Here is an 11,173-nt window from a genome sequence, read left to right as displayed (position 1 = left end):
GGCCTAGACCCTTTCTGATGAAGGGTCTAGGCCCGAAACGTCAGCCTCTCTGCTCCTATGATGCTGCTTGGCCTGCTGTGTTCATCCAGCCCTGCACCTTGTTGTCTCTACATAAATTTAGTGAGTGGGCAAAATGGTGATGTTTGGAATTCAATATGGGAAAGTGTGACAGGTTATCTAAATTTTAATTCTGCTTAATGGGGAGAGAATATGAATTGTGGAATAGCAAAGAGATTTGGTAGTTCAGATGTTTAAAAAAATTGCAAAAACCTCACACAGTTCTGGCTTCCCTAGTCATCAGGAACATCTTTGTGTTAATCCTGTCCAGTCCTGTCAAAATTTTAAATCAGTTTATATAAACTCCCCTTCATTCTTCTAAAGTCCAGTGCATATAGTCCTAACTAATCCAGTCGCTCTTCATACAGAGATAGTAGGAACTGCAGATGCTGGAGAATCCGAGACAACAAGGTGCAGGGCTGGATGAACACAGCAGGCCAAGCAGCATCATAGGAGCAGAGAGGCTGACGTTTCGGGCCTAGACCCTTCATACATCAGTCCTGCCATCCCAGGAATCAGACTTGGAAACCTTTGTTGCACTCCTTCCATACCCAGATCATCCTCCTTCAAATGAGGCCAAACCTACCTGCAATACTCCAAGTCTGATCTCATAAATGGTGTACAAATGCAATTAGATATCCTTGCTCTTGTACTCGCAGTGAAGGCCAATGCACTTCTGCAATGCACTTAATGATTCCCTGTTCTTCCACAGTGCTGTTGAAGTTCTTGTAGATAGAAATCTTAGAAGTCACTTCTTTTGAAGTGAATTTCCATTCATCTCACAGGACTAGAGAGTGTCCCTACCTCTGGGCTAGGAGGTCCCAGGTTCCAGTCCCAACTATCTTGAGTTTATCATAACCCTGAACAGGTGGATTAAGGATATTTGGAAATTCTTGAAAAAAACAGTTATACCTTGTTGAATAATGTGTACTTGGGAGTTGAATGCCATACTATATAGCAATCTTTGAGTTTAAATCACATGCAAAAGTTACAGTTTTTATTCAATCTCTACAAAGAGATGATTAGTAAGGAGAAGGATATTCTGTTTACCGCTCCTCAATTTACTGTCTAAAAATTCCTAAGTGTAATTGGCTATTTAGCCTATTTAACTGAATGCCAGAGAACCCAGTAGCGGATGAACAAAATTATCAGAAAAGTTGAATTTCACACCATAAGACCATACAACACAATTCTTAAATTCAACACTTAAACAAAAGGGCCCAAAATCCAACCGTAAATTCATTACTTCCATTCATTACTTTTATAGCATAGGCCAGCACTGGATGAACTCAATTTTCTAGTCTGTTTAACTGGATAATTCCAAATCTCTGCTGCATTTACTCAGCCACAAACTGAGTATATGGTGTCTATACTCAGTACAGAGGGGCAGCATAGTAACACTGGTTAGCACTGCTCCCTCAGTGCCAGGGACCCAAGTTTAATTCCAGCCTGGGGTGACTGTCCACGTGGAGTCTGCACGGGTTTCCTCCGGGAGCTCCAGTTTCCTCCCACAGTCCAAAGGTGGGCAGACTAGTTAGGTTGGCTATGCTAAATTATCTTTAGATTTCTGAAGCTTTTCCCCATTTAGTAAATAGTCTCTGCTTCTACTCTCCTACCAAAGTGCAAAACCTGGAGCCTTCCCACGCTGTATTCTATCTGCTACTTCTTTGTCCACTCTCCTAGCCTGTCCAAGTCTTTCTGCAGCCTTCCACTTCCTGTCCCTCCACCTATCTTTTCATCTGCAAACGTAGCAACAATGCCCTCAGTCCCTTCATCCAGATCATTAAAGTGTATAATGTGAATAGTTGTAGTCCCACCACTTATAACTCCACTAGTTACCAGCTGTATTCCTGGAAAAGATGCATTTATCTCTACTGTCTTCTGTCTGTCAGCCAATGTGCTATCCGTGACAGCACCTTGCCCCCAACATCATGTGTTCTTCTCTTATTTAGTAGCCTCCTGTGCAGCACCTTGTCAAAGACCTTCTGGAAATCAAAATGGATCACATCCACTGGCTCTCCTTCATCTAACTTACTCATCATCTCCTCAAAGAATTCTAACAGATTTGTCAGGCATGACCCTCCCTTGATGAAGCTATGTAGACTCTGCCCTATTTTACCATGCACTTCCAAGTACTCTGCAATCTCATCTTACTAATGGTCTCTAAAGTCTTACCAGCAACCAATGTCAGAATAACCACCCATGTTTTCCAGTCTTCTGCCTTTCTCCCTTCTTAAAGAGAAAATGTTCATCATCCAGTCCTTTGGGTCCCTCCCGGACTCGCGATTCCTGAAAGATTACCACCAGTACCTCTACAATCTCAAAATAGAATCCCTATAGTGAAAGAGCCACCACGTCTAACTGATCCTTCAAAGAGCATCCCACCCTGACTACCACACACTACCGCCAACCATCACCCGCCCCCTGTCCCAAATCCATCCCCGTATCCCTGCATTTACCATGGCTAATCCAACTAGCCTGCAAGTTCCTGGATACTATGAGGTACTTTAGCATGGTCACACCACCTAGCCTGCACATCTTTGGACTGTGGGAGGAAACCAGAGCACCTGGAGGAAACCCACACAGACACAGGGAGAATGTGTAAACTCCACACAGACAGTTGCCCAAGGGTGGAATCGAACCCAGGTCCCTGTTTCTGAGAGGATGCAGTGTTAACCACTATGCTGCTGTGCTGCCCTAAGCTGTCTCATCCGATGATTCAAGCTCAAATTGCAGGGTAAATCCTATCATGGTTCCCTCACCTAAAGCTCCCTAATCCCGTCCGCCTCATCATACACCAAATCCAGAACTGCCTGTTCCTTGGTAGGCTGTACCTCAAGCTGCTGAAAAAAAAAAGCCACCATCTCTTAGAGATTCCAATAATTCTTTTTGAGCTCTGCTAGCAACTGGATTTTCCCAGTCCACCCATATATTGAAGTCCCCCCTAAATTGTTCTAATAGTGCCTTTCTTATCTCGATTTATTTTCAGCCCCACATCTTGACTACTGTTAAGGGACCTGTACGTGACTCCCAATCAAGTTCTCTTTTTCTTTGTGGTTCCTCAATTCTATCCATAGAAATTCTACACCAGAGATATCTGGATTATTCAGTAGCTTTCTCCAAGATCAGCAATGAGCACTGTCAATTCACCAATAACTGACAAGTCCAGGCCATAAATTTGCTACTTCTTCACCCAATCAAGGCACCAAATGCCCTTCTCGGGACATTTTGATCCAACTATTATTCAGTAGAGTGCAAAACAAGCCAGGTTAGAGGGGTCAAAAACAGAAATTGCTGCAAAATCTCAGTTGGTCTGGCAGCATCTGTGAAGAGAAATCAGAGTCAACGTTTTGGATCTAGTTACAGGGGTCATCCTGAGACAAGTTACATTTGGGAGAAAGCTGTATAAGCGCCCTGCTCTGCCAGATTACATAACATTAATCCAAAAACAGTGTTGTATCAAACACTATCCAGGTCTCCAATTATCAGATTCTACCTGTTTAAAAATTTAAGACTCTTATTGGAAGTCAACTTGGTAGAATTCCTTTCATCACTCACCATAAGTAATACAAACTGCCATATTTAAAACACTCAGTGATGTGCATTAAATGAGATTTTTACTTCATCTATTTCAAGGCAGGATGTCGGACAACTTCTGGAGATATTGAGCAGTTAGAGTTGGACACCAAGTCTTATTTGTGTTAATTAGCTGTGTCTACACCACCTCCAAAGAGGGAACAGAAGTAATTCTTATGGTCTACTCACTTAGCGAAAGGACCACAAGCAGGAAGATGGTCAATGGTGTCAGCACACAGTGATCTCCCGACTTCAGGAAGAACGTTTCCATGCAGTACTGAGGCGCGGTACTTCCAGCTGGACAAAATGCATCAACTGGACACTGGATTGGAGCAACATCGGGACTCTGGGAAAACAGAAGTCACAATTTGTACATCATAAAGGCCACATTTTGGGTCAGAATTAATGTCAACACTCAAACACCCGAAACGCAAGTCACTGAAACCATGAAACAACCGATACTAAAAACAAAAGACAAAACACTGCAAATCTTGGCAGTTCTTCACCTGAAATGTATCTCACCACATTTCAGAAATATTAATTAAATTGTTGTGTTTGCATTCATCACACGATGAAGATTTCACTCTTAGGTATTTTCATAAACTGTCCAATACTAACTGTGTTTTGGTTCTTCACATCCAGTTTATGTAACAAACTATAAAGCAATCACTGTTCCTGTCATTGACACCAAGTGGAACTCCAGTAAATCATGCAGAAACCACATGGTTTAACAGATTGCTAAGAATGACACTTGAAAAGCAAACCCGAAGCAACATACAACTAAACAACGTGGTTAAAACCCAGGAGAGGGCACCCCAGCCTTGGTTAGTCAAAGTGCCAGGTATCACTTACCATGGACCATGAGATTGAGATTTCTGAAAGACAGCATTTTCCCCACCTGAACCAACACAAGTCTGTCATAGAGGTCAGGTGAGTGTATGGAATGAGCTGGCAGAGGAAGTGGTAAAGGCAGATACAATTACAACATTTAAAAGACATTCGGACAAGTACATGAACAGGAAAGGCTAAGAAGAATATGGGCCAAAATGTAGGCACATGGGACTAGTCAGTTTAGGAAACTTGGTCAGAATGGACGAATGGGGCCAATGGGTCTGTTTGCGTTGTCCGACTCACTCACTCACAGCTGACTCAGTGTTGAAAACAATCAATTGTAAATTTTGGAAGGTTTATTTTTTTTTTAAAAAAGGCGTGGGTTGTGGAATTATTTCCCTCCTCATGAGAGCCAATGGTGCTGTCATCATCTGTATTCAGAGTGTGATTGTCCACCCAGGAAACTCCATGTCACTGGTCACGGGGTCTGTGGGGGTCCTTGTGTTGCTGACAATCCCAAACCCAGAGCCATATCTCTGATCACACATTTGGCAAGTGTTTCCAGGAGGCGGAAGTGGTCCTTGGCTTCAAGAACATTGGCATTCCTTTCCCATACATACCCTTGCCAGCAGGTGTTCTTCAAGAATTGTGCGTCCTCATACAGGAACTTCCTCCAAGGAAGTTTCTTCTAAACAAGAGCCTCTCAAGGGTTGCTTGGGATTCTCTGTAATGCTTCATTTGTTCTCCTTTTAAATTCACTTGTGGAACATGGGCATCATTGGCTGGCCAGCATTTATTGCCCATCTTTAGTTGCCCTTGAGAAGCTGGTCATGAACTGCCTTCTTGAACCACTGCAGTCTATGTGCTGTAGGTAGACCCACAATGCCATTAAAAGAGGGAATTCAGGATTTTAACTCAGCAGTGAAGTAACAGCGATACACTTCCAAGTCAGGATGGTGAGTGGCCTGGAGGGGAACCTGAAGGTGGTGATGTTCCAATGTACCTGCTGTCCTTGTCCTTGTCCTTCCAAATCCACAGCCATTTAGAAAGTGCTGTCTGAGAAGCTTGGATGAATTTCCAAGGTGCATCTTGTAGATAGTACACACTGCTAAGACTGAAATGTCAGTGGTAGACGGATTGAATGTTTGTGGGTGTGGTGCCAACCAAGTGGGCTGCTTTGTGCTAAATGGAGGTCTTAGAGTGGCTTCCTTGAGCTGGGTGAAGATGTTCCAAGGAATGGTCACCGGACCCAAAACGTTAACTGTGATCTTTTCTTCACAGATACTGCCAGACCCGCTGAGCTTTTCCAGCAACTCTGTTGTTCCTGGTGCAGATGGTTCACTTTGGCAGTTGGAACTCGGGCATCTTAAGCACGTGGCTGGTGCAGCAGAGTTACTTTTGGATGATCCTGGTCTTAATGCTGGTGCGATTGGCTGCTTCAGGCAATGTGGTAACTAAGACATAGTACAATTCCAAACGAGGAGTACTCACAGGGCAATAATGCTGCTCAGGACACAGGTCACAGCTCTCCTGTCCTACCATTATCTGGTAGTACCCAGTCTTGCACATCTTGCAAAGTAAATCTTCTGGTTGCTTGTACATACCTTCCAAGTTAAAAAAAAAAAAGCCAAAATGAATCCAATCAATTACTACACACTTGCAACATTAAGATGTCTAAATCCTATATAAACCTGCCTGCTCGATGTCTTCGAGACAACAAGGTGCAGGGCTGGATGAACACAGCAGGCCAAGCAGCATCATAGGAGCAGAGAGGCTGACGTTTCGGGCCTAGACCCTTCATCAGAAAAGGGGGAGGGGAAGGGGGTTCTGAAATAAATAGGGAGAGAGTGGGAGGCGGATAGAAGATGGATAGAGGAGCTCGATGTCTTCACTGTTCAATGTGTTGCATGGTACAGTACACAAATTTACAGACCAGCACAATCACTAGATAGATTCCTGCTTTGTGAAGGGATAGCTGATGCCAACAAGATTATTAATACAGGAGATGACAGAGGAGAAGTTAAGGGTGCCATAAATATACTTCATACTTCCAAGCTGGCAACAGGAAGGAGAAGAAAATGGAGTTCATGGTCTGCTTCAGTAATCGCCCCCACTCTGTCCCTGCAAAGCATGTGTCGACTTAGCTCAGGTGAAATTTGGTTACATGTCCACCAATATTGCTGTTCCAGAAAACACTACCCCTAGTTGGGCCAACTGAGTTAGCCCTTAATCATTGATCTAATGGTTTCTATTTAAGTCAACCACCTCAACCTCAAGGTATCATTGAAGGAGCTCCCCAGGTGAGATATTTTTAAAACAAACCATTCAGACATGTACCGACATATCTGGGGCAGGTGGGGCTTCACTGCTCCTGGACTCTGCTGTATGGAATGTTGTGGTAGTGTGGTAGCAAAATCAAGAATTCACTGCCCCTAAGGGCAATAGAGACAGAAACCTTCCTGACCATTGAGTATTTAGATGTGCACTTGCAATGCCAAGGTCTAAAAGGCTATGGGCCAAGTGGTGCAAAATGGGATTAGCTTAGTTCAATAGTTGTTTCAGACTGGTGCCACAGAAAGCAGTTGAGGCCAAAACATTGAATGTTTGAGAAGGAGTCAGTTTTGAATGCTGAAAGGATCAATATATGGGGAGAAAGCACAACCAGGGTACTGATTAACCATGGTCCTTTTGAATGATAGGAGCAAGGTGAATGGCCTACTTTCTACCCCACCACCTACTCCGCCTATACCTGGTTGACATGGTGCGCACTCTGTTGCTGCTGTAGTCAGAGCCTCCTCCCCACCAGGGCATGCTGTACACTTGTCACACTGTGTTGTGCTGAAAAGAAAATAAAAAAAGAGAGAACATTTTACACACACTAACCCGAAAACAGGCTATCACAAAGATAGAACCTAAACCTTTAAATGATGGCAGGCACACTGGACTCGATGGTTTTAAAAATAGTGGCATCTCAAGCCTAGAGTACTATTTACATTTTTAGTATTTCTCTCATGTGGATCGTGCCTCAACTAGCTTTACATAGCAGAGGGAGCAAAGCAAAGGTGGGGTAGGAAGGAAGGGAGGTTACAGCAGGATCAAAACAGGAGGGTTTCAGGAGACAAAATAAATCAAAACCGAAAGAACTGCGGATGCTGTAAATCAGGAACAAAAACAAAGTTGCTGGAAAAGCTCAGCAGGTCCAGCAGCACCTGTGAAGGAAAAAAACAGTTAACGTTTCAGGTCCGGTGACCCTTCCTCCGAACATGGTCCAGTTCGGCTCATCATACTGAGTAGCAGGGCAGGCTCAAATCATGATTGAACACTTCATTATGGCTGATTAAACACAAATGTCTTTTACGCATCCCACCCCCATAGCCCTGCATGCCACTGGTAATCAGAAATCCAATCTCTCCCTTAAATATACTCAAAGGCTGAACTTCCACAGCCCTCCATGATGGAGAATTCCAAACATTCACAATACAATGAGGTAACAAAAAGAAAGGTCTAATCCTGGACACAATTGGCATCCCCAGATTTAGAAATTGTGCCCCCTGGTTCTAGACTCTCCAACCAGGGCAGACACCTTTCTTGTCTCCACTCTGTCTATTCCTTTATGTATTTTGCATGATTTAACACAATCACCCGTCATTCTTCTGAGCTCTAAAGAACACAGGCTCAGTTTGCCCAATCTCTCTTCATAGGACAGTCCCACCAGCCTGGGAATAAGTCTGATGAACCTTTATTGCATTTCCTCTATAGCAACATCATCTTTCTTGAGATAATGAGACCAAAACTGCATACAGTACTGTCCAGGTACTATCTAACCAAGTGACTTATCAACAAGGACACAGATCCTTTTGTACATTCCCCCCCCCACCTTTCTAACATTTGGCCATCTAAGGAAGAACCTGCACATTTATTATTCCTATCAAAGTGGATAATTTCACATTTTTCCCCATTATGTCCTCTCCACCATGTTCTTGCCTATTTATTCACCAAGGCTATCTAAACACTCCTGTTGAAGAAAGGGAGGCAAAAGACCAGAAATTTTAGGCCAGTTAGGCTGACTTCAGTCATGAGTAAGATTTTAGAGTTCATTATTAATGAAATTGCAAAATACTTGCAAGTGCATGTAAAATAGGGCTGAGTCAGCACTGTTTCAAAGGAGGTCATGCCTGACAAAGCTGCTAGAATTCTTTGAGGTGGTAACATGCTAATTAGACAAAGGAGAGCCAGTTGTCATGATCTTTTGGACTTCCAGACAGCCTTTAACAAGGTGCCACGTAAGAGGCTGCGAAATAAGATAGGAGCTCATGTTGTTAGGGGCATGATACTGACATTGATAGAAGATTGGCTGACTGGAGATAAAGGATACTTTTCAGGAAGGCAGCTGGTGACTAGTGGAAGTCCGCAGAGGCCAGTGCTGGGTCCACAACTTTTCACGTTATACATTAACGATCTGGACAATGGAACTGACAGCATTATTGCTAACTTTGCAGATCACAAAAAGATAGGCGGATAGACAGGTAGTGTTGAGGAAGCAGGAGGCTGCGGAAGGACTTGGACAGGCTAGGAGAGTGGGCAAAGATGTGGTAGATGGAATACAATGTGGGAAAGCTTGTGCTGGGATGTACGGATGAGGCTGTATAAAGGTTCTGATCAGACCTCATTTGGAATATTGGGAGCAGTTTTGGGCCTCGTATCTAAGTGCTGGCGTTGGAGAGGGTCAAGAGCAGTAGTACAAGAATGATCCGGGGGATGAAGAGCTAGTCACGAGGAGCGTGAGGACTTTAAGACTGTCCTTGATGGAGTTTGGGGTAGGAGGTGGGCGGAAATCTCTGAAACTTACAGGATATTGATAGCCTGGATGGGGTGGACGCGAAGATGATGTTTTCTCTTGTAAGAGAGACTAGGACCAGAGGGCACAGCCTCAGAATGAAGGGGCATCTCTTTAGAGTCAAGATGCAGTGAACTTCTTCAGCCACAGGATGGTGACTTTGTGGAAGTGATTAACACAGAAGGCTGTGGAGGCCAAGTCAGTGATTGTGTTCAAGACTGAGATGGACAAAGTTCTTGATTAGCAAGGGGATCAAAGGTTACAAGGAGAAGGTAGGAGACCGAGTTTGAGAAATATATCAGCCATGATCAAATGATGGAGACTAGATGGGCTGAACAGCCTAATTCTGCTCCTATAATCTTATGGCCTAAAACACAGGAATTTCCACCAGGACTTAAATGGGTCATCCGAGATTTCCAGGGAGCAGCACGGGAGCTTTCAATACTTCACTAAGCCATCAGTTCTAGATGATTTTTGGGCTTAAAATGATGCTGCATTAATACTTTAAAATACATCATGTGAAAAGAGATTTAATTTTGCACAGCTCAACTGCCAAGTGAGCAGAAGTTAGCTGATTTAGCACACACCAGGAATTCACAAATTAACAACTCTACTGAAATGATTCTACAGATATGCACATGGATATTACCTACTTGCAAAATAATCCTTGAGAACAGGGCTCACACCCAGTAGCATTCATCTCCGAAAAGTAACCTGTGAAATGAAGTAGATTTTTAGTGCATTTTCTGAATATGTCCAGTTGGATGCAATTGGCTCATGTTCACGGAAATATATTCCAATTAGAAATGACATCACATAAAAATCGACAAGTCCAGTGAGAGATCGGGTACCATAGTGCAATGCCCAGTTAAACAGTGTGCACATGATCACCCTGGGCAACTTTACATGGCAGGATAGGCTGGCAGCACTAATTCCATTTGACATGATGCTTTGTCAGGAAGGAATCACACCTTAAAAGAGCTGTTGGTACATGGAGCCAGTAGTACCTCTGACAATGACGGCTAGGATTTACAAGCAGCCCCCAGTGAGGAACAGCACAAGCAACCCAGGGGTCAAGGGAAGTGGGCTCACTTTCAGGAGAGAGGCGTGCCTCTAAAGGACCCAGGGAGCCTCAAAAGCAGCCTCCTTTCCCCACCCACCCATATGCTTTGAAGTCAGTTCTTGTATGGCCAGGTCTGCACACACACCGTCCCCCACCACTCTCCCAAGTGGGTAAATTGCTAGTGACAGTAGCAAGAGACTCTTAAGTAACCATTAATTGTCCACTCAAGGACTAACTGGTCAATGGACAGGCAGGCCACCAGATATCTCCACCTGCCCTGTAGAAGCTCAGACTGGTCAGTGAAATGGTCAGCCACTAGATTTTATCCGAGCACCTTCAAACCCACTGGTGGTAGGCGAACATAATAAGTTCTCATCCAGTTCATCATTTCAATGGAATCATCCAGACTGCATGAGGACCACTGTGTCTGTTAAATCATTGGTCACTCATTAATGCAGGGGGTATCAAGTAACGCACTTTCCTTCAGAATGGGGGAAGTGGGAGGGCAAAAAAAAAAAAAAGACTCAATACAAATAAGCAATGTCATTTTAAAAAAGACAGGTACAGGGAAGATAAATAAACCCAAAGAGTTGCAGGAGACACTAAGGCCATTTTTTAAACAAACAAATGGGACACTGTGCTGCTAAACAGAGGCACGTAGTGGATATCATGCATGCTAAATGTCACACTAATCCCCAGGGAATTTGAAGTATTATATCAGATAAAGGGATCAGACATTTAGAACGAAAAGAAGATATTCTTTCAGAGGGATTGTGAACCTTGGAATTTTCAACCGAGATGCATTCGGA

At 43.6% G+C, this 11,173-nt stretch overlaps 1 protein-coding gene across 1 annotated transcript in view; it reads right to left on the bottom strand.

Moving 5' to 3' along the window:
- Positions 1-11,173, bottom strand: part of si:dkey-21a6.5 (multiple epidermal growth factor-like domains protein 11) — a 36,338-nt gene that overhangs the window by 3,362 nt on the left and 21,803 nt on the right. The window contains exons 5-8 of the mRNA XM_020516978.2: positions 9,955-10,015; positions 7,214-7,302; positions 5,956-6,068; positions 3,823-3,979 (exon numbers count right to left, since the gene is read on the bottom strand). Coding sequence (XP_020372567.2) covers positions 3,823-3,979; positions 5,956-6,068; positions 7,214-7,302; positions 9,955-10,015 — 420 coding nt within the window. The remainder of the gene's footprint in view (positions 1-3,822; positions 3,980-5,955; positions 6,069-7,213; positions 7,303-9,954; positions 10,016-11,173) is intronic.

Source organism: Rhincodon typus, chromosome 1, assembly GCF_021869965.1.
Source record: "Rhincodon typus isolate 14 chromosome 1, sRhiTyp1.1, whole genome shotgun sequence".
Taxonomy (NCBI): domain Eukaryota; kingdom Metazoa; phylum Chordata; class Chondrichthyes; order Orectolobiformes; family Rhincodontidae; genus Rhincodon; species Rhincodon typus.
This window is presented reverse-complemented; position numbering and strand designations above follow the sequence as displayed.